At 40.4% G+C, this 24,440-nt stretch overlaps 1 protein-coding gene across 1 annotated transcript; it reads right to left on the bottom strand.

Moving 5' to 3' along the window:
* Nucleotides 1–1,620: 1,620 nt before the first annotated feature.
* On the bottom strand, nt 1,621–13,667 carry BAG2 (BAG cochaperone 2). The gene is given in 4 exon segments (XM_081941766.1): nt 1,621–2,825; nt 8,564–8,673; nt 12,971–13,127; nt 13,130–13,667. Coding segments are annotated over 4 exon segments (696 nt in total). The 5' UTR covers nt 13,158–13,667; the 3' UTR covers nt 1,621–2,424.
* Nucleotides 13,668–24,440: the final 10,773 nt, after the last annotated feature.

The following is a 24,440-nucleotide window of genomic DNA, read 5'->3' as shown; positions in this document are numbered from 1 at the left end:
TGTTAGATACTAGCATCAGCTATAATGGTTTCCACCAAGGTCCTCTGTTCCGGCGGGAACAGAGGTTTAATCTCATTGGTCGAAGGGTCTGACAGCTCCTATAAAAGGGCTGCTGTCAGACTCAACCTTCGCTGGATTATACATAGTTGAGTTGATAAAGAGCTGTTGTTACCGTTAGCCTGTGTGTGCCTTTCCTGATCTAACATAAGGATTAGTGGTAAAATTTCATCAGTTGTACTAGTCTAAATGAGAATTATCTCTATGTAAATTAGGATACATAGCTTATTACTGCAAGATAATTGACAGAACATGATTGGACATGGTAGAACAGTCTACCATGTTTGGCGACATTTGTGGTGGTGTAGATTCTTTAACTTTTTATTGAAAAGGCAAAAATACACTAATTTTCAAACACAGCTGTCTTTGAAAGTTATATTTATGAGAGTTATCTCATCCTGGCTTGGTACCGAGAGCCTATGCTCACTTCCCAACTTTATCAATATTCTTTGGCCTTCTAAAGGTGTTATGGCTCAGGTGACTTTATTTATTAATTTTTTAATCCCTGGGAAGGTGAGGAAGAAACATTTTTTTTGTTTCATATGCCCCACCACCACTCGGTTTCCAGTCCTCTAATTAGAAACCTAGAACAAAATTATCAACCTACCTCTTGGAGTGTGTATTACTAAATAATGCAAAATTACAAACCAACATATCCCAATACATTATTTTACAAAATCTCCAACTATATTTTGAAAGCTTTCAATTTGTATTTGAAATCTTTGGAAATATAGATAGCCCTCAACTTACAACAGCTTGCTTAGTGACTGTTCAAAATTACAATGACACTGAAGAGTTATTTATGACCATTTTTCACACGACCGTTGCAGCATCCCCATGGTCATGCGATTTACATTCGGATGTTTGACAATTGACTCACATTTATGATGATTACAGTGTCCAGGGGTCATGTGATCAACTTTGGCAACCTTCTGACAAGCAAAGTAAATGGAGAAACCAGATTCACTTAATAACCGTGTTACTAATTTAACAACTGCAGTAATTCACTTAACAAACGTGGCAAGAAAAGTGTAAAATGGAGCAAAACTCAACAAATTTGTCACTTTGCAACATAAATTTTGGGTTAAATTGTGGTTATGGGTTGAGGACTACCTGTATTATTAGATTTATCATGCAACAGCACAATTGAGTCTATAAACTGTTTAAAATCCAAAGCAATGCATAGTCCTAGCTAATAGTTCAATATGTACAATATCTAAGATTTGTGAGGATAATTCTGCCGAGTGATTGAACATTTTCCTATACCCTACTTTTCTGGCAATAGTGTACTGCTCTTTTTCTTCTTACATCTTTCACAGATGTAAAATCTGAGCAATTTTCACATTGCTCCCGTGCAACTTTTTCAAGGAGATTGAGATACTGTGAGAAGATGAAAGAGGAAATGTAATAGGTATAGACATTTGTATGAAATGTTAAATACACGATGTTTTTGAGCAGATAAGGTAATAGAGTCTCACTGTAAACATAGCTAAGATATTCTCATATTGAACAGGATTTAGAGATCGATGTATATGTAAGTTGTATACTCAAAATATACTAAAATTTAATGCATGGAGCATGATTTATTTTATTTATGAATATTCAGCAACAAGGAAGTGCATATACATTTTGTTTGCGTTTACTATAGCACTTTTTCCACCTTACCACCTCTCTTAAACAGTTTTATTCACTAAAGCAGAATACAATCTAATTTAATTGTCTATGATAGATTAATTGTTCAAGAACAAAACAGATATTGCTAAATTATCTCTAGGGATAAACTGGATACTACTGCCTAAAATCAATACAGTACTAAAAGGAATAAATGGGATACCATTTATGAAAAGATTTATCCTTTGGATATGAAATGCCTACATTCTCTCAAATAAGGCATTAGTTACTTATTTCACTGTACCAAGCCCTTTAAAGATGTATTCTTTGAACAGGAAGGCATGGAAGGCCGAACATTCTAGCCAGCCTGTAGATAGGAACAAAAGTATAGGATAAAAAGTACAGAACGTTCACATGTTTATGTTCTTCTACGGTGCCTAACATTTGTAGTTGCCTCAAGGATGTGCTTTATGGAGACACTTTAGAGTTCGTTGGTTTGTGGGTTTTTTTTTTTAATGGAAGCAGACATATTTTCCCCTCAGAGGAATGTAAGGGTATTTTCCCCCCGAACTATGTTCTTCCATCTTTGTTTCTGAATGCCTCAGGATTTGTACAAGAGGCGTATAAACTCCCTTCAGTTTCGGGGCATGTGACCTATATTAACAAGACCATACATTATATATTTTAAAATGGCATTTCTTTGCTTTTGTATATTTAAGAAAACATTTACTTTTTCATAATGGGAATCAAAAGTTTTTAATCTTTTCCATTGTTGCAGAGTTGCCTTGAAGTTGTTCTTTGGTTTTCTAGAAGCATGATGGACTTTTCGGAATTGTCTATATTTCTAAGCAAAGTCTCTAGCCGTCTCTTAATTTTCTTCTGATCTTCTATGGCACATCCAATTACAACAGACTGGAATTTTTGATTAACAGGTGCCGATGGTGTCTCGGATGTACAAGCTCCATAAAGTGATATTAAGCGGCTCTTTGAGTCTTCCAAATCATCCAAGAGTTTATTGACTATTTCATCAATCATCTGGGTAGCCCGCAACAGGGATTCCTGCTGCTGAGGATTTCGTATGGTTTCTACCGAAACCTCAACTGTGATGGTTCGGCCCATAAGGCGCTTGGCAGTCAGATTAAGTTCTTCTCTTTCACCTATATTTTGAAATTGAAAATGCTGGTTTTAAAGTTTTACAAAACACCAATTAACCGGCAAGGTCAGAAGAGTCAAGGTAAATTAAGAATTACTGCATCATATTTTTGCTACAATCCATGGAGAACAGAATACAACAATGATTGCAATGGGATTGATAATACTTAACAGAGATTTTGACTTGATCAGTATTAGCAGTTTACCTCAGAAGAAACACTGGCTGGATTAACCGAGCACACTAAAATAGCATGGTTTGATTTGTTTCAGTTTATTGTCGTCATTGAATCAAGTCAGTTGTATTGTATTAGGAAATTATCACTTAGTACAGGTAGCCCTCGACTTACAACCATTCATTTAGTGACTGCTCGAAGTTACAATGAAAAAATGATTTATAACCAGTTTTCACACTTACAACTGTTGCAGCATCTACATCAACGGTTTTCAACCTTCCTAATGCCGCGACCCTTTAATACAGTTCCTCATGTTGTGGTGACCCCCAACCATAAAATTATTTTCGTTGCTACTCTATAACCGTGATTTTGTTACTTTTATGAATTGTAATGTAAATATCTGATATGCAGGATATATTTTTATTGTTATAAATTGAACATAATTAAAGCATAGTGATTAATCACAAAAACAATATGTAATTATATATTGTGAAATATTTATTTCTAATTACAAATAAATGAAATTTTGTCTTGAAGCATGGTGTATAGCATGCTTCAAGACAATCGAGGCATGTTGCATTTGGTCCTTGCAGTGATAAATTTAACTCATTCAAGATGGCAAAGATGGCAACCAAGCAAGCTATTTTCTGTTGTAGCTCCATACCGCATTTGCCTCTTCCAACACTTGTGCATGTCTCGCACCGCAACTTTGCACTGCGAGTTTAAAAGCAGGCTCCCGGCTCTAAGTAGAAAGAGTACCTTTCTTTTAAAAAGAAAAAAAGGAAAGAAAAAACAAAACAGCCGCCAATCCTACTTTTCTCTCTCTCCCTCTTTTCCACCTCTAATAATAATAATTTATAATAATAATTTTTATTTGATTAGCCGCATTCTGGACCAACTGCAGTCTCTGAGTGCATTTCAAGGGAAGCCCCATGTAGAGAGCGTTACAGTAGTCCAGGCGAGACGTCATCAGCGCATGGGTGACTGTGCGTAGGGCGTCCCGGTCCAATAGGGGGCGCAATTGGCGCACCAGGCGAACCTGGTGGAACGCCCCCCTGGCCACGGCTGTAACATGTTCATCCATGGACAGCCTGGCATCTAGGAGGACGCCCAAATTGCGCGCCCGCTCCACGGGGGTGAGTTGAAAGCCCCCAATGGCCAGAGATGGAATTATCTGGTTGAACCGGGGAGCCGGAACCCACAGCCACTCCGTCTTGGAAGGGTTGAGCCTGAGTCGGTTGTCATCCATCCAGATCCATACGGCTTCCACACACCGGGACATCACTTCGACGGCCTCGTTGGGGTGGTTCGGGGTGGAAATGTACAGCTGAGTATCATCAGCGTACAGATGATATCCCACCCCGAAACCACGGATGATCTCACCCAGCGACTTCATGTATGTGTTGAACAGGAGTGGCGAGAGGACCGACCCCTGTGGCACCCCACAAGTAAGGGGGCATAGGGTCGACCTCTGCTCCCCTGCCAACACACGTTGCGTCCGGCCAGAGAGGTAGGAGCCGAACCACCGCAAAACGGTGCCCCGGACCCCCAACCCCTCCAGTCGGCGCAACAGGATACCATGGTCGATGGTATCAAAAGCCGCCGAGAGGTCTAATAGGACCAGGATAGAGGAACAACCCCTATCTCTGGCCCTCCAGAGATCATCTACCAACGCGACCAAGGCCGTCTCTGTGCTGTGCCCAGGGCGAAAGCCGGACTGGCGCGGGTCTAGATAATCATTCTCCTCCAGATGTCGTGGAAACTGAGAAGTCACCACACTCTCTACAACCTTCGCCAAAAAGGGAAGGTTGGAGACAGGACGATAATTGGCCAACTCCGTAGGGTCCAGGGAAGGCTTCTTGAGCAAGGGTCTCACCACCGCCTCTTTCAAGGCGGCCGGGAGAGACCCCTCACCCAACGAAGCGTTCACTAGGCCCAGGAGCCAGTCGCGTGTAACCTCCCAGGATGCCAGTACAAGCCAGGAGGGACACGGGTCCAGTAAACATGTGGTAGGTCGCAGTCATCCACGCAATCTGTCCAAATCCTCGATGACAACCAAGTCAAACTCCTCCCAAAAAGGTTTCTCAAGACTCTTCCCCCAACCTGGCGTTCACAAGTGAGTGGATTTTTTCTCCCTGTCTTTCACCCTCTCCTAATACTGTACTCGAGGTGTCTCGGCAGAAGCAGCATGCTCACTACTAAAAAATCTTGAAGGGAGACGACTTCTGGTCCCCAAAGGCGACAGACGTGTGCGTCCGCCGCTCGTCTCTTCGGTGTGCTCCTTTTAGGAGCACAGGGGCCCTTGGAGGGGCTCCCTGCCGTAGGGCGGCTTGCTGGGACCCCCTGGATCGGCGGCAACCACAGGGGGGTTTCCAGCTTCGCCTCAGGAGCCGGGGAGCGTGGGGAGTGCATGGCAGTGCTGAGCGCTGTCGCTGTGCGCCTTCACCGATCGGATTCCAGAAGGAAAGAATGAATTAGATGCTACAGCTGAAGTGCGGTGAGGTGAGAAGTTTCCCTCGATCTCCTTTAAATCAATTTAATTGATGAACAGCAGCTTCTCTAAACTGTGGATTCAATCCTTTGAAGTGTTAAGATTGGAGGGGGGGATTTTCCACCACCACCCTCAGAAAAGGCGGCACTCGGAATATCTCTCACTCGGAGGAGAGAGAGAGTTAAAAGCTAACTTTCACTTCCATTTGCAATGGGAGAATGAATTTTGCTACAATTGCAAGAGATGACTGCTGAGTTGTTTTCTTAAACTACTTTATGGAAACTTTGGACATGTTGCTCCCTGGTCCCCTGTGAAGGTGGAGCCAAGATGACCAATTTCCTCCTTCTTTCTGGCTTTGTATTACTCTACACCCCGGAGATCTCCTGAAGCCTCTCTTCTTATGTGGTCCCTTTGGATTTGGAGTACTTGATTCCTACTTCCTGGCTTGTAGCTGTACAGGAGGACTAACTTTCACTTCTGGGCTTGTTTGTCTCCACGATCCCTCCCAGCTGTGTATTCCACAGACGCCATTTCTTTTGTATAAGATTTACAGCTATCTCTGAACTTAATATGGGACCTAAAAAGCCACCGCCTGGTAAGGCATCTTCGGCCCCGACATCTTCTACGTCTAGCCCGATTACACAACAGACACAAATGGCTTCATTTCTACAACCTAAAACAATTGAAGAGAGTTCAAAGGACTTATCTGTTGCCCAAAAGTTTCAAACTATTATGAAGGGACGAGACAAATTGAAAAAACAACTGGCAGACTTAAATGAACAGCTCAGAGAAACGCAACAACAAGTAACACAAAATAAACAGAGAATAGGTGTGTTGGAGGGAGACACAACTGGGTTGAGGGAGGAGGTCAAGATAGTCCAGAAGGGGAATACAGAATTTGAAAATCATATGATAAACATGGAATTTGAAAGAATGTCTTTTTTCCTTAGATTTCAAAACTTACCAGAGACAGAAAATGAGGATCTCAAGGAGATTATGACCACAATTTTAGCAGAATACATTAAAAGAGATAAACAACAGCTAAGGTGGGATATTGATTTGATTTATAGAATCAATTCAGCATATGCTAGAACACACAATGTTCCAAGGGAAGTACATGTTAAATTTCTTAGAAAGACTACAAGAGATGAGGTCTTAGGAGTTCAAAGGGTGGGACCATTAAAATATAAAGATAAAGAAATAACCATTCTTAAACAAATTCCGAAGAAAGTAAGAGATAAGAGGAAGAAATATTCTTTTTTATCAAAGAAATTATATAGCAAAGGAGTTTGGTTTAAATGGTTATTGCCAGAAGGAATGTTGATTTTTTGGGAGGACTGTAGAATTAGAATCAACACAGTAGTGGAGGCAGAGGCCTTCATTAAAAAACACAGTGCCTTTCTAGATGGAACAGGGGACACTACACAAGATATGAAGGAGGGAGGGGCCGTGGCTCTGCCAGAAGACAGGGGGGAGGAAGCAATATTGAAAATACTCAGGTCACAAAAACAAGTTTGAAACATTATTGCAATTGTTGCTATAATGTAATTGTTGGAAGTGATATATAAGATGATTGAATATATTGTTGATACAATGTAAAACAAAAAGCTGCCAATGTTTATCTCTTAATTTTTGATCTTTATTTTTTTTCTGTAAAAGTTGTGAGATTTGGGGGGATTTCTACCTTCCGCACGATGTAGCTGTCAAAATTTTTTGTACCTATACCCCTTCCTATAAATATAAATATTTGTAAAAACCAATAAAATTCTTTAAAAAAAAAATCTTGAAGATACACCCACTAAAAAAATGAAAATGCCCACGTCGCCAAGCAAAACCGGTAATAGTTGTTAGATTGGGTAAAGGAAAGGCACACTCAGGCTTAGGCAATAATAATAATTTTAAAAATATCTTCGTCCAAAGAACTCGTAATTAGAGGAATCAAGAGTTTTTTCTATGATTGTTCAGTGGCTTCCAGGGAGTTAGTTGGAGGTAAAAAGCCCCGCTCGTGTACCCAAGTAGCATTAATAACTGGGTGTCTTCCCAATAAGAAAAACAGTGACTGGTGCAGTAAATGTATGGAGCCCCGTCTTGCTCGCTTGTAGATGCACAGCCCCCCAAAAAGTAAAGAGACATGTACAAACTGGGACTATAGACTTGTCCACGTCCTGCGCTCCACTACACACACTTTCTCTTGTTGCAGCTTAGAGCAGCGCTCAATTCCACCTCGTGCGGCTTTATCCTTCCTCAGTTCTTTTCTAAGCCAATCATGGGCTGTATCCAATGCTCCATCGTGCCAAAACCCTGCCCCTCAGCTCCAATTGGCTTGGAACCCGATAACCGTGTGCAGTGAGAAGCTCCAAATCTGACCTCATTCCAATTTACAAAAACTTTTTAAAAGGGCCAGAAGTGCAACTGAGATTTCTCCCCCCCCTCCCCCCACACACATATAGACTCCCTATTTTTTTTTTATGTTTGCGTTTCTCCTCCTACTTTTCTGCGTGTGCGCCTGCGTGTGTATTTGTTGGTGTGTGCACAAGAGAGCGAGAGCGCGACACAGCACTCTTAGAGTCTAAAGAGTTAAAGAGTTCCAATGGTCTGGGCGACCCCTGTGGAAAGGTCCTTCGACCCACAAAGGGGTCACAACCCACAAGTTGAGAACCGCTGATCTACATGGTCATTTGATCAAAATTTTGGCACTTGGCAACTGGCATGTATTTATGATAGTTGCACTGTCCCAGGGTTATGTGATCACCATTGGAAACCTTCCCACTTGGCTTCTGACAAGCAAAGTCAACAGGGGAAGCCATATTCACTTAACAACCACATGATTCACTTAACAACTGCACTTAGTCGCTTAACAGCTCAGGAAAAAAGGTCATAAAATGGGGCACAACTCACTTAACTGACTTGCTTAGTAATGGAAATTTTGGGCTCCATTATTGTTGTAAGTCAAGGACTACCCGTATAAGTCTATCTACTATGCAGTCACTAAAAAAAAATCCCCTCATGTGTATTCATCAGACACTCCAAATATGTGTATATTATCTGTATACATTCATAAATAAGTTTGGGGTATTACCTTCACTAATATTTCTCATATCCTGGCTGTTCTGTATATTATGGATCATTTCCAGAAGAGTTTCTTTTTCTTGTTCCATTGAAGCTGCTGCATCACGCAACGCTTCAACTCTGGGGAAAGGGGAAAAAATACAAATTTAAAAGAGAGTTTACAAATATGGTATCCTTATACCTATGTCATGTTTTCCAACCTGCCTTTATCTATTACTTATTTATAAAATTAAACTAGCATACTATATTCTTGCTACAACAAAGAGTTTATACATAACAAATCAATATTTCCTATTTGCCAAAATAAGAAAGCGGATATTAAAATCCTGACTTCGTCATGTGCAAGAACTGCAAAGTATCTTTTCCCTTATCCCCTATCCCAACTGCATTTACACAACAGCAGGAAAGGAGGTGGAGAGGGAATTCCAGCATTATTAAAGGGGGGGAAAAACCAAGCATTAAGAAAAGTCTATTTCTCACATACCAATTCAGATAAATCTAAAAAGTCCAGTTTTCATATTTCCCCTTCTACAATCAGCCCTCTCAATTTAACAAGGAAAAAAAGTAAACTAAGGAGCACCAATGGACAGCAGTCTAAATCTGTTCCATATCCCTTGAAATAGCGATGTATCTCTTCAAGAATTTTTACCTGGCTCAAAAATATTGGATGACTGTTACCCAGAAGAATTAGCTGACCCAGATTGCAGACATTTATGTAAGGAACTTGTAAGTATTCTAAAAGCTGCCCTGTTTACCTTTCAGTGCAATTCAAAGTGCCGGATTTCACTTTTAAAGGGTCACATTTCATGAATATACCAAACTACACCCCCCCACCCCCACCCACGTGGCATAAGAATAGGAAAGCTGGGCTCTGCCTCCCCCCCCCCCCTTTAGCGTTGCTCTTGAAACTAGGCTGGCTGTCTTATTGTCTTGAATTTGGTGAAAAGCTTGACCTTCCATTTACAGATTTGGGCTTTGCGACTATTCCTTAAAGTTCTGCTGATTTGCTCTTGTTTAGCTTGTAATTGTTTAGATAAGTGAGTGAGTGGGTAGGTGGATGAACAGATGGAGATGTCGATGGATGGATTTCCTTTGATAAACAGCTTTGAGCTTTGTTGACTTGAGTGGCATATAAACGTCAGTAAATAACAGATACAGTGAAGGAATAGCCTCACTTTATATTGTTGGACTTTTATATCTGAAACAACCTATAAATAATTTCATTTTGTTTTCTTTTTTAAAGAAAGCAGCATTTTTCAACTTCGTGTCCACCAGACATGCTAAAATTAGATATTCTAGGAATAGCAGTTACATGTTCAAAAAACTGAATGTATGAAAAAGTTTCTGAGCTTATTTAATACCCAGCTCTGTGTACAGAATGTATTACACTAGATAGCAGCAGGCAGAGACTCACAATATTGGATGGTCTTTCATACAGAAGTGTCTATGCAGAAAATCGCCATATCAGAGACAAAGCTAGTTTTCTTTGACATTCTGGAATATAACTGCATTGAGAATCCTATAGCCTTGCCATCTATTTATTATCTCACATGAATAATGATTTCTGTCAATTTGCAGAATTGTAATAGTCAGATTATCCTCATCATACAAAATGCAAACCTCAATTTGAATGCTAAAAGACATGAATTGTGTGATTCAAGTCCTAAGATGGGGGAGAACTGATATCTGAATTGGTATAATCAAGTAAGAATGAATTCCTAAACTCCGCTTTCTGGTCCACAGAGCTGAAGTTCTATACAGATCTAGCAAAGAGTACATCTCATTAAACCTAAAAAGTAATACAATCTTGCCAACAAAAAAGGTGGCCAAATCTCATATGCTTTCTGGAATGACAGCTGGGCCTTCCGAGTCCTTCCTCATTTGTAACTATATATAGGTCTCTTCTATCACAGCACCTGTTATACTTCACTCATAAAGCTGGACCATTTTCCTGAACAATTTTTTTTCTTCATTCTTGAACACATGCAGAAAAATTAAGGCGATGTATCATCATTGTAGTTGTGGTAGGGCAGATAAACACTCGTTCAAGAGTAAATAATTTACTTGTGTGAGATTGCCATTCCAAAATAAATACGATAGAAGATTTTCAATTCATTTGACATGGTTTAAAATATGTTTTACGAGAGAGGCAGAAAATATAGAGTGTTTATATTATATAAAATTCGTAACCGGCAATACTAGGAGGAAAAAAAAACTTTTTTTAGAATTTGAGAACCCAACCATAAAAAATGTGATGAATTCATTTAGAAAATGTATTATTTAATTCTGCAAATAATAGCCTTCTGGATAATCTTAGCTATGTATATTATTATAGCCTAAAAGTAAACTCCATAGTTCAAATTTGCATATTTTGAGGTGTGAGCAGAGGTGGGTTTTTGCCAGTTTGCCCTGAATTGGGCGAACCGGTAGTGGCAGCAGGGGGAGGCTCCACCCACCCACCCACCCAGACGCTTCTGCGCATGTGCAAAAGCGTCGCACGAGAGCACGAGCGCGCATGAAGGAACCAGTAGTAAAATAAATTGAAACCCATCACTGGGTGTGAGTGTGATATACAGTATAAATCAGTCCACAATTGTGACCCCAGCTATATAGTCAGTGGATCTCATTTCTGAGTAGTCATGTACTATTCAATTAAAAAAAAATGAACCAATAACCTCTTTAAATGTAACTTAATGAGAGCCACAAACTACATGATTTACTACCGATACATAATTAATGCAGAAAATATAGGGGGGTATGTAAAATACAGAACATTCAAAACTAAATGACCACCTTATATTTAAATTTCAGTTGTTAAAAATTCGTATGAAGTTTTTGATGAAATTATTTAAACAATTTTTATTCACTTCCCCCCATCCATGAAAAGTGCCTGAATTGCAGTAATAAATTAATTTTCCTGTGAAAGTTAGTACAAATCATCACAAGCACACAAAAACAACTTTATGGTGTTCATTAAAAAATCTGAAATGCTTTTGTTAGGTTAAGAAATATGTCTAACTTAATAATCTTATCTGTGCCACAACGATCATATCCAGGAAAGGTAGTGCTCCAAATTATAGTTATTTGATTCCGTTATTATATGTCTTTTGGCAAAGAATGATTTTTAAAAAAAATATCTATCTAAGACTAAGCAAATATCCATGGCAAATGTAAAGTAATTAAATGCTGAACAATGGGAATTACGGTAGTCATTTAAGTAATGAGGTTGTTAAAATTATGAAAAAGAACCTAAACTTAAATTTTGGTGTAATATCATGCCAAGTCATTATGTAATGACCTTTGGTTTTAGATGTTGTGTACAACTAGCCTTACTGATTAGTGAACCATGGTTTATAGGCCAATGTTAAAAATATGCAAAGTCAGCCAATCACTGTTGGTGTTCAGCCTGGATTGGCTTTATTTTTTATGGATCTCCCCTACCTGAGACTAGTTTACAGAAGAAAGTACTGTGCTCCAACCTTGTCTCCCAACTTTATAGAAAACTGGCAGGCTGGTTTGTTAATCCATCTACCTAAAGTGGAATGCACCAGAATGAGCATCAGTGACTAGAGATCCCTGAAGCTACACTGGGAAACCAGTGTATGAAATGTTTATATTCTGATCTAATTCAGAGACACAAAGATGCACAAAATCATAAGAACACACAGAAACATTTGGAAATCATAATAGAAATGCTTATCTAATGTTAACTCAGTCTGCAGGGTGGAGGATTAAACCTGCCATCTCTAATCTCAACTCCCATATATTCTACCAGCTCTTAAGCAGAACTTTGCTTTTTTTTATCTTCACCTGAGCAGATCTAAACCTCTCCTCATCCGTTCAGAATAATGTATATAAATGATAGAAAAAGCAATTCTCTTGAGGCAATTCATCCCACCTCCCTACTTGGAAAGGCTACATATAGCCTTCCAAAGGAGGAAGGATTTCTACATGGCTAACATCCAAAGAGGCTGAGCAACCACCACCCGGCCCATTTCAAAAGCACCCGGAAGATTAATACTACTTAGGACCATTAACATTTTCCCAGAGCCCCAAAACCCGGCGTCATCCTGAACCCAGGCCTGACATGTACAACTAAAAGCAAGAGAAGCCACGTCGGGGCTTCTCCTCCTCCTCTTCCATTTATCAAATGGGAAAAATCTTCTCTAAAATGGTCCAGAGCCAAGATGGAGATGCGGAGCATCGAAGCATACAATTAATAGAGGCGTATTTTTAAAGGTCCCCCCCCCCGCGAAGAAGCAGTTTGCAAAATCGCCCCAGCAAATCGCCCCTAGGAAGGAGGGAGGCGAGGAAAGGGAGGTGGGAGACGAACGCTGTGCTTTTCTCACACAGACGCTCCTCCGATGAGCCGAGGGCGCTGCACCTCGGCCGACCCTGCCTGCCAGTCCAGCCTTACCTCCGCTCCAGCTGGTCCAGGCACTCAAGCAAGCGGCTGGAGCGATCCGCCATAGAGGTGGAGCGGAAGAACCGACCTCGGGGCTGCTGACCCACGCCCGCTTGTTGGGTTGCCTCGCCGCCGCCGCCGCTTGCTCCTCCTCCTCCTCCTCCGCTTTTTTGGCGTTGCCGACTTTGGCCTGGGCCATAACAAGCCGTTGCAGCCGTCGTCGCCTGGCGCGTCTGCCCGCCGCACGGCGCTTGCCCGGTCAGCAGCTGCAGTCACGAGAGTGGCCGCCCCGAGCTGGACGCCGCGAAGAGCCGCTCCCGACCCGGAGTCGCCCCTCCCCTCGCGCACTTGCAAGAGCAGGTGACGGCCAAAGAGGGTCCGGAGCGTCCGCCTCGTCCTCCGGCTTATGTGAAACGGCGAGGGCGCTTCCCGTGCCGCTTGCGGGTTCCTGGGCTCCTCTTGTCCCTGGGCGCATCTTTCCCGCCAAATCACGAGCGTGCCGGTCTATTTAACGCGACCCCCGACTGGCCTGCAGCCTGAGGGCTTAAGAGGGGGTGGGGGCTTCCCAAGGTTTTTATCGTGTTGCCGTTTTGGTATTTCCAGCCAACTCGAAGCAGGCGCCGAGTGGGATTCTTGCGGGCGCCCACCATTTCTCCTGCCCAGGACAAGAAAAGGCCATGGCGGTGGTTCCCTCGTGTAACCCTCCTGCCCCCTCGGCGCCCCACATAAAGCAAGGGGGAAAAGGTTTGGGCTTGGGAGAGTTAATTCGAAAGAACAAGAAGAAAAGAGGTATTCCCCCCCCCCCAGTATATTTTATACTGTTTCCATCTTCTCTTAAAATATTAACAGAATCCACAACGTTCTGAGAATCGGTGTGTCCACTAGATAATTGACAGTCAAGCTGAAACTAAGTTAATCAACTGAAATTAATAATCTTCCTCAAACCCTCAAATAAGTTACCCTCTAGAATCAGCATCACGACAAGCGGCCCTTTATTTAAAAAATGCTGCTGTACCCCATTTCTTTGCAGCCTTCTCCTAAGGGCAAACTGTTCTGCTTTTAGGAATAAATATTTATTATATCCTCACAATGGTCTGTATCTCATTTTTATTTATTCTTGCACAGTTCTGAGTTGGAACCTCAAATTATTCTTCTAACAGCATCTCTTAGCCTTTCACCTCAGAATGGGGGAAAGCTGTGGGTTACTCCCTGGGGCAGTTACTTCTGAACTTGGGGTGGGGGAGCTGAGTGGAAAGGGAGCTCCTCTGAAGACCTCCCCATTTACCAACACAAACGATTCTGTGCATTTCATTAGCAGTTTAATCTTCTAGGATCTCTTCAAAAAGTGGGACATTGGCTGCCTTATGACAATTAACTTAGGTATTTAAACCTAAATACTGTGTTTTAACTTTGTGTGTGGCTAATATGTGGTTTGATGAGTTGCATAAACAGAGAAAATGGGATTAAATCCTGGTTGAATTAAAGACACTTTGGGGGAGTTTTCTGCAGAGTCTAAATTCAGTCCACTCATAGCTTTAAAGTAGAATAAAATATGGATTAAAAGATAAGAATGAAGACGTGGCATAAAAGGGAGAGTTAGAAGCTTGCTTAAAGGGACAGGGAAATGTCATCAGCCTTCAACCACAACATGTTCCAGCAAATGTCCCTATGTCAAAAGTCCAAAACCACAAGGTTCAATTAAAGTTCGTTAATGGCACGTAGTCCATACCTGTAACAAAAGGAGAAGTAAGACCCCCATCTCCTTATAAGGCTTTTTCCTCAAGGTAACCAATAAGAAATGAGTTAAGTGTTTCCGTGTTACACTGTCTTTGAGAATGTATAAGAATGCGTGCTTCAATAATGAACGGGGTTCAGAAATTCACAACGTTAGCCATGGGCTAACGTTTCTGAACCTGGCTGCCAAATAAACTTTTCCTATATCCTCAGAAGTCTAATGCCTGTCATTTTCTGCAACAGCTTGGTCTCTTGATCATACAATGTCCATTGTGGCTTCAAAATAGGTTCATTTTTTCTTATGCTTTTCTTTGCTCTTAAGGCACACATACTGTTTTAGGTGCTCTTATATATAATCTCATATAGTATGCTTGCTCTGAGTAAAATAATTTTACATGCATTCTTGGTGTAATATGTGAGCTCTTTTCCAACAAAACCATTTATCGTCCATTTATCGTCCTCCCTCTGTCCCCAGGTAACAGCTGACAGCTAGGAAAAAGCTGAGAAACTACTGCAATGCAGGTAAGTAAGGGAAGAAAGCCTTTGTGAGTTAATATTGGCAGGAACTCAAGACACTCCGCTACACTTGTCATAACTGCATTTAAAAAAAGGCTACAGATCTCCTAAATTCACATCATTGCAGATGCTGTGAGACAAAAGGGATTTGCAGAAATAGAAGTTTTAAAATATGTGTAATTTTATTAAAATTTTGCAATAGTAAAATATAATACAAACTAAAAGAAAATAGAAAGAAAGAAAAAACAAAGACAGAGGGCTACAACTAGTTTTTGACTTAGGACCACAACTGAGCCTGGAATTTTGATCATACATTGTTGTGGTTATTAAGCAAACCACCCACATGAATGCTCTGCAGAGCAACCACCATCCCAGTTTTTCCTGTTGTGGTTGTAATACAAAGGGAGGTACAATAAATGAGATAATTGTCTGAATTAAAGCTTGACAATTGACTAGAAGGGAGGCCCACCTCCCAACAATTGGGAATCTAATTACATGAAGAACAGGCCCTTATCTTCAGGATAATGAGTAACCTGAAGCCTTTCTGGGAAATGATGATTACAGTTGATTACTTTAGGCAGTTTTGATTATGGGAAAAGATCATAGTTTTGTACCAGTATGACCAAATATTGGGCTTATCAGCATATTGAATTAGAAATTGACAGAGTTCTAGCCTTCCTTTGGGCTGATTGAATTGCGAATTTGCATTTCTCTAGGCAAAAAAATTCCTTTGGAAAAATAAAAATATCTCAAATTCAGGGATCAAGTTCTTATCAGCTCCACGCCAAACCTGGGGTTCCCAAGTGTTGATGCTGCAAGTTAAGATTGTTATGACATAAGTGGGAAACCTGTTTAAGGGGGCATGAAGAAACCATGGAATATCAAGAGATTTCCGAGATTGCAAATTGGTGTTTAGCTGATTAGATTCCCTGTTTTTGTTATGGATTGAAATTAACTGCATTTCTATAACTATGGCTAGAATTGGCCTTTTATTTAGTTAATTTGTATCCCTTTTATAGTTATTTTTACAAAAACTCAAGATTGTCACCCATCTGATTTTATGCCCAGAGTGGGACTAGAACTCAGTCTCCCGCTTTCTAACCCAGTGCCTTAACCATTAGAGTAAACTGGCACTTTTATTTTAAAAACTGTTTATCTTTTAATCTAGGAAGTGATGGCTAACCTTTTTGTCATCGCATGCCAAAAGCGGGGGGAGTGCAGGGGGGTTGTGCACAGGCTTGCCCACACCCATAATTCTATGCGCGTGACCCTCCGTCCATGTGCACATGACACCCTCCCTCCCCCCGGCTTTGGCGGGCGAGAGACCCATTTCTCACCCTCTAGAGGCTTTCCAGGCGCTTCAGGGAAGCCTCCTGAAGCTTCCGGAGGGCGAAAAACAGCCCTACAGGCAACCCAGAAGTTCAGGAATGGACTTCCGGGTTCGCCTTAGGGCTGTTTTTCACCCTCTGGAGTCTTCATGAGGCTTTCCTGAAGCCTCTAGAGGGAGAAAAATGGCCCAACGTGTGTGTCCTAACTAATGGCTTCACATGGCATCTGTGGCACGTGCCATAGGTTCGCCCTCACGGATCTAGGAGTATATAATTTGATTTGCCATTTTTTACTGTAACAGGTGAAAAAGTTTAAATGTGATTATTAATCATACTAACTATACACAATCTAATTAAACTGAATTTTCTTAATTCCACTTCCTTTTGGAGCAAAGTCCATCACTCTGAAATGCCACATTCCTGGCTTGAAAATATTATATACTGTATATAAAATCATAAATATGAATGTTGATATAAACATGTGCTGTGTTCCCTACATGTAGTTAACACCAATTTTTAATCATTAATTCCCTGGAGTTTATGTATTTCTACAAACAAACCTGTGAGATTGCATACAATTTAGCCCCAGAATTACAGAACAGCAAAGCTAATTATGTATTTTTCAGGATTATGAACCCTTCAAACATATTCAAATATTTTTTCTTAGACTAACACATTTTCAGCTTGAGAGACTTGTGATACTAGAACTAGCTAAATCCTTTAAAACTAACCTATTAGTTTTTATAGATACTGGTTACCATAAATCAATTTGATATGCAGATGTTAAGAAATGAATGGAATAAAGAATTTAACAGAATAATAGAGTTGGAAGGGATTTTAGAAGTCTTCTAATCCAATCCCCTGCTCAAGCAGGAGACACTATACCATTTCAGACAAAAGATTGTCCAATCTCTTCTTTAAAACCTCATGTATATGGATGAGGGGTGGATTGCTGCTGGTTTTACTACCGGTTTGCAACACACACACACACTGTACAATGTAAATTATTTTTGCGCATGCGCAGAACAATTTACAGTGAACTGCGCACAAGCAGTCACTAAAAAGCAAAATGGCGGCGAGGGAACCGGTTCGGGGGCATGGCAGGCCTGGGTCGCTGCAGGTTCTGCGACCCAGGCCTGAATTCCACTACCGGTTCAGCCGAACTGGGAGCAACCCACCTCTGATATAGATCCATCATGCCGAAAGAATGATCCAGCAGCTTTGGAAACAATGGCCCTTTCACTCAATGAATCAAAGACATAATTGCACTTGCCACCTATGATATCTTGCCAGCTATGTAAAAATAAAATTAACATTTTTAAACCTATAATATTTATATAAAATAACTGGTATAAAGCTATATATAGAATTATGTGTAGACCTTTAGAATTGTAAGTTGTGACTATAAAACAGTAACTGTTTACTCTAATAAAATACTTCGCATTTTAAACCTATTTTTCAATAGGTATTTTAATGTATTTTTTTGTGTTTCGTACTTTTCTACTTTATTTTAAAAACAATAAAAAGTAATACATAGAATTAGTATTATTTTGTCATGACATACTGGCTTTTTGTCATATTTTTCACTATTTTGTTAAATTATTCTTTGTGGTTTTTTTCCTTTTTACATGTCATTTTTTTTTTGTTTTTCTTATTAAAAGGAATAATTTTTTTAAAACTCATTAAAAAAAACTCTTAACATTTTCTAAAATTTGCATTACCCAAGGATATAATACTTTTCACTCAGTAAATTATTTCTGATTAAACACTTATAGGAGATATATCAGTTTCAAAAGATACCCAAAGGTCATATGTAACACATCAGGAGTGAGGACACTCTGGAGTTCAAAATGATGGTACTTACAGAGTTCCTGGCTGGGGATAATGGACCTAGAGTCCAACAGATGGAGGGAGAAGAGAGCTGACGTCGCGAGGGCACAACGTTCGATCTTGGTGCTCCGACATTGCAGACGAATTTCTGCCGCTGGACGGTCCATTTGGACCTAAATCGTCCCACAGAGACGGTGATTGAGAAGGGCACCTTCTGCTAATCTTAGGGACACCGCAAAGTCCCTGAAAGATCCAGGAATAGCCTTTTTTTCCGGCGACAGAAACGCAGCTAATGAAGCTGCTGAAGTTGGGAAAGCTCCGGAACGGGAAGAAAGCAGAAAGAGAAAGTGTGTCAAATTGGTGAGGAAATTTTATTATTAGAGGAAGAGATTACCCAAGAAAAAAATGTAAGTTAAGATTTAAGAGAAGTCTGTAGGCGGCGAGATTGATCTGCATTGAACTTAGTGTGTTATCCAGTTTCTAATTACTTTTTTTTTCATGGATGGAACTTTTGCAGGGGCTCCATTTTTTAAACTGAATGGATTAATTCTTCTTTTTTCACTTTTGCTTATACCTATGGATTAAAATTCTCCTTTTTATATATAATGCTTGATTTGATTGATTGGATTGTTTTTTATCTCCATTTAAGGTTTTTTTTTTTCTTTCTTAAGCTTGGAATATAAAGAAGAAAATAAGGATTATAAAGAGGTTTGTAACAACAGGAGGAAAAGCAGTTACACTGCCACTTAGAGGCTGGATACACTTTTTTCTTCTTTCTCTTTGATCACTTGAGATTCAAGGTTCTTTCAGATTGTTTACTGACAGTGATAGTAGGAAGAGCACAGGTTGTTTATACAGGTGTCTTGGAAATTCTATCACTAGCTATTGGAGAGAAGACAACATTTTGACTTGAAAGATAATAAATGAACCTGTTTGAAGTTTATTAAAATAGCTTTGAACCCGATAGTGGCAATATCTGCAAAATTGAAAAAAAGTGGCCCAGCAGGAAAAAGAAACTGTAACATTGCAAATGATTATGTTTGAAATTCAAAATCTAATAGTTGTGACAGAGAGAATTGAAAAGAAATTGGAGAATGACCATTGTCTTACCTGAAGGGTCGTTTTCAGGGCGCTGCGATGGAGAGTCCAAGCAAGGGTTAAATACAGCCAATCTGCCCAGAACTGAATTGAAACTTTAAGCCACGCCTCTGGTGCTGATTATCTTCAGATTTTTTCAATGAAGACGTGGAACTGCTGCGCGCTGAGAATCCAACTGGAAGTCTAACATGTAACAAGTCAGAAAATAGTCCAAAAACAACAGAACAACAAGACAACTGGAACTTCACACAATCACCAGCGGAAAAAAGACTGCAGGGTGGGGTGGACTCTCCATCGCAGCGCCCTGAAAACGACCCTTCAGGTAAGACAATGGTCATTTTCCAGGGTGCTGCTCTGGAGAGTCCAAGCAAGGGACATGCCCAAGCTAACTGTCACTAGGGCGGGAAGGCTCAGCCATCAGGGTCTCTCCGCTGGTGTGGATGCCCTGAAGGACCCGCCTCCCAAAAGCCCCATCCGCTGATGCAAAACTGTCCAACTTGTAATTTTGGACAAAAGGGGACAGTGAAGTCCAGGTGGCCGCCTTGCAAATCTCTTCAATCGGTGCCTGGGTAGCCCAGGCAGCTGTGGTGGCGGCGCTTCTAGTCGAATGTGCCGTGATATTGCAGGGTACAGGAACGGACTGTAAGACGTGAGCAAGGGCAATACAGGCTCGCAGCCATCCGCCAATGGTAGACGAAGACACCTTCTTGCCCTGGGAGGCCGGCTGAAAAGATATGAAAAGAGATTCGGATCTCCGGAATCTGGCCGTGCGTTTGATGTATCTGCGAATAGTCCTGCGCACATCCAGCATGTGCCAGCGTTTCTCCCTCGGGTGACGAGGGTGCAGGCAAAAATCCAGAAGGACCACCTTCTGTGCCCGATGGAACCAGGAATTGATCTTCGGAATGAAGGACGGGTCCAACCTGAGGATCACTCTGTCCTGCCAAATGAGGCATAAGTCCTCCCTGATTGATAAGGCAGCCAGCTCCGATATGTTTCTAGCTGAAGTGATAGCGACCAGAAAGACTGTCTTGAATGTGAGATGTTTGAGACTGGCAGTTTTAAGTGGTTCAAACGGAGGACCGATGAGAGCCCTCAGCACTACGTTGAGGTCCCAAGACGGATATCTGTGAACCACTGGAGGTCTCAGGTTGGTCGCCCCCCTGAGAAAACTGCGGATGGTAGGATTCCGGCCAAGTGAGGAGCACCCCTCAACTGAAAGGATGGTTGACAGAGCTGCCACCTGACGCCTCAGAGTGTTAGGCGCCAGACCTTTGTCCAAACCTTCCTGTAGGAAGTACAGGATGACAAAAAAAGTGGCCCAGCAGGAAAAAGAAACTAACATTGCAAATGATTATGTTTGAAATTCAAAATCTAAGTTGTGACAGAGAGAATTGAAAAGAAATTGGAGACTTCCGTTTCCGGTTGCGGTACGCGACGGGCAAGCTTTGCTCGTCCCGCACAATCCTGGTGGGCTCCACTTTGATCGGGGGGGGGGGGCACAGGTTGGGAAGTGTGATTGGAGGGAGGGGGATTCCCCCCTCCCTTGGACAAGCGGCTTGAAACTGTTTTGCTCCCTGCCCCCAGAAGAGGAGGGGGTAGCCCTGGAATGGAACCACCCTCGTAGTAAACAGCAGATTTCCTTTACTGAAACTGTGAAATGAGGTGATGATCTGTTCTATTTTGAAAACTTTGAAAACTTTTGCCTTTGGATCCCAGAGCTGGCAGGGCAAGATGGCACACTTCCGTTGTCTTCATGTTCTTTGAAATTTGACTCCACCCACAGAAGTTGCTGGCATCTTGTCTTTGTCTCCATGGCACTCAGAGAAGTCTCATGTTACATTTTATCCTGGACTTGGAACAAAGGACTTTACTGCTTTATTGCCTAGGTCCCTATTTGTCTGGGCTCCCTGCCTCGTGATGTCTCTCGTCTACCTCCCCAGTTGCTTCTTCTCTGTACTGACATCTTTATCTCTGAGCTTTGATTACCACAATGCCACCCAAAAGACCACCACCGGGGAAGCCAGGATTTGCAGGCTCCGCCCCAACATCCTCAACGTCCAGCCCCAGCGGACAACAGACACTAACTTCTTTGCTTCAGCCAAAGCCCTCTGAGGTGGACTTTCAACAGATGTTTGAACAACTCTTAAAGGGGTAGTTGGAATTAAAAAATCAATTGAAAGAAATGAATGAGCAGCTCAGAGAGAATAAAGACCATGTGACCCAAAACTCACAGAGACTGGAACTTTTGGAGGAGGGGACGGCTGAGATGAGGAGAGAGGTGAAAGGGGTGCAGAAAAGAAATCAAGAACTTGAGAACTACCAGATAAAAACGGAATTTGAACAAATGTCTTTTTTCCTTAGGTTTCAAAATGTAATTGAGGCTGATGATGAAAATTTGAGGGATATTATGGCAAATTTATTGGCTGAATTTATTAAAAAAGACAGACAACAGATGGGGTGGGACATGGACCTGGTTTATAGAGTAAACTCAACATATGCTAGAACACACAATGTTCCAAGGGAGGTACACATCAAATTTCTTAGAAAGACCACAAGAGACGAGATTCTGAGTGCACAAAGGGGGCAAACACTAAAATACAAGGATAGAGAAATAGCCATTCTGAAACAAATCCCAAAGAAAGTTAGAGATAAAAGAAAAAAATATTCACTTTTAGCGAATAAATTACCAGAAAGGGGTGTGGTTTAGATGGCTGCTGCCAGAAGATATGCTAATATTCTGGGAGGACACGAGAGTTAGAATCAACACAACCACTGAGGCTGAGGCCTTCATGGAAAAAAATAAAGTCCGCCCAGATAAACCTGATGATACTACACCGGACATACAGGACACGGGAGGTGCTGGAGCACTGCTGGGGTGGTGGTGGAGAAGAGGCAACATTGAGAAAACTCAGATCACAAAAATGAACTTGAAAATCTGTGTGATATAAAACGATTGAAACTAGTTTAAGATAAACGTTTATATGCTGACAAAATAGTATTAAGTAATAACAAACTAAACTGTATTAGTAAATGAAAGTTATGAGAATGGGGGGGAGGGCCATTTCCTGCATAATGTAACTGTCAAAATTTGTACTTCATCCATTACCCCTTTCCTTGAATATTTTTTTAAAAAAACCAATAAAATTTTGTTTTTAAAAAAGAAAGAAAAGAAATTGGAGAATATGGAATACAAAACAGAAAAATCTGGAGAGACTGCGGATGTTTACCAAATGAAGAAAGTGGAGGACAGAGTTCAAAAGATGGAAGGAAAAAATGAGCAAAGAGATAAGAAAACTGTGGATACTGACAACAAAGTGAGTGTGGTTTGTAATGACAAGAGTGGAATATGGAAAGGGGAGATGGATGGATTGGAACTCTACCAGAGACTTCAAAGCATATAAGAAGAAAAGAGAGAAAAATTGACAGAGATAAGGAGAGAAAGCACTAGCGATAACCAAAGATAAGCTGATGGAAAGAGCAGATGTTGTGTTTCAAGCTTTTGTGAGATACGAAAGGAACAGCATGTTGCCAAGGGAGATTTATATAAGATTTATTAAGAAAGTAACTAGAACATTAATGCTACAAATGGCAAGAGATATAAGACCGTACTATTGCTGGAGGGATACAGGTTGATGCAATAAAATATATAATAAAAATCAAGCGAAATTTAGTTTACTAGTAGTATGTAAAAAATGAAGCAACAATAACTAGTTAAATAATGATAATGATAACAATACATATAGATATATTTGATATGAAATTTTATATAAACAATATATGGAGATTATGAAAGGAGGTTTAAAAGCTTTATCTAGAACATGTTATAAAGATGTATTGTGATTGGATGATTTTAGGATTTAATGGAATGTTATCATATAATCCTAATTTTTGAATATTACATATAAAAGAACATAAAACAATTATAGTCAAATTAAGGTTGAGATATAATAGTGATATACATGAATATAGGTGAATTTAAAATATGTGATTTGATATGAAAAGCAGGTGGTGACTATGGAAGAGATGCATGGAAATACTGTAACTGACACACTTTCAATTTGTAATGAAAGATGGGGTTTTTTTACTTTTATTTTTATGTTTGTCCTTGTTCAAAAACAGATTGTTTTTTTAAAAAAGATGGAGTGCTGTAAATTCTACTTCTCAAATCCTAGCTCAGAAATATTTGAGATGAAGAAAATCTTTTGAGCCCAGTTCATTAGTAGTACCAACCTTCAGAATACCAATGCAGTGTCAGACCTACCTTTTTATTCCATTTTTTATTTTACAGCATTTATAACATCTTGAGATAATTCACAACATCCATGGAAAAAGAGCAGTTCCTGCATTTTGGGGACTTAAAAGATCTTCCTTTTCCTGGACCATCTTCGTTGGACAGTAGCAATATCCCTTTCTGATTGAAATCCACCCATTTATAGTTCCTCTGTAGTATTCACTTCATCCTAGCATGAGGCAATACCCAATCAATGTTTCCTTAAAATAATATAAAACTACAGGGGTTTTCCGGAGAGATAGTACTTAGAATTTCATGAAATAATTTGCATCTTCAGTTCCTCCCAGGAATCAAGTGTTTCAGAGGCAGAAAATCAGCATATTGGGATAATTTTTTTGAAGGTAGCATTTGTATTAATCATATCAGCAAATGCCTGAGCTGTTATAAATGTGGTTTTATTTTCAGAGGTTAATAGTATATACTCGGGACAAAGTCATCTTAACAGGATTTATTCCTGGGACAGTTTTAACAAGATTTCTAAGATATTCTTCGCAATGATATTCCTGTGGCTAAAAACAAAACCATCTGGATATTGTTAGAGCAAAAAGATGAATAGATAGAGTATGCAATATGTGTATAGTTGCTGACACAAACATACTGTAGCAAGCTGAAGAAGGAATTTGGAAAGAATGACTTGAAAGAGAATTACTTGAAAAATATGGGAAAGAAAAAGGTATATACA

The sequence above is a fragment of the Natrix helvetica genome (assembly GCF_964273705.1).
Source record: "Natrix helvetica genome assembly, chromosome: 2".
NCBI lineage: Eukaryota > Metazoa > Chordata > Lepidosauria > Squamata > Natricidae > Natrix > Natrix helvetica.
This window is presented reverse-complemented; position numbering and strand designations above follow the sequence as displayed.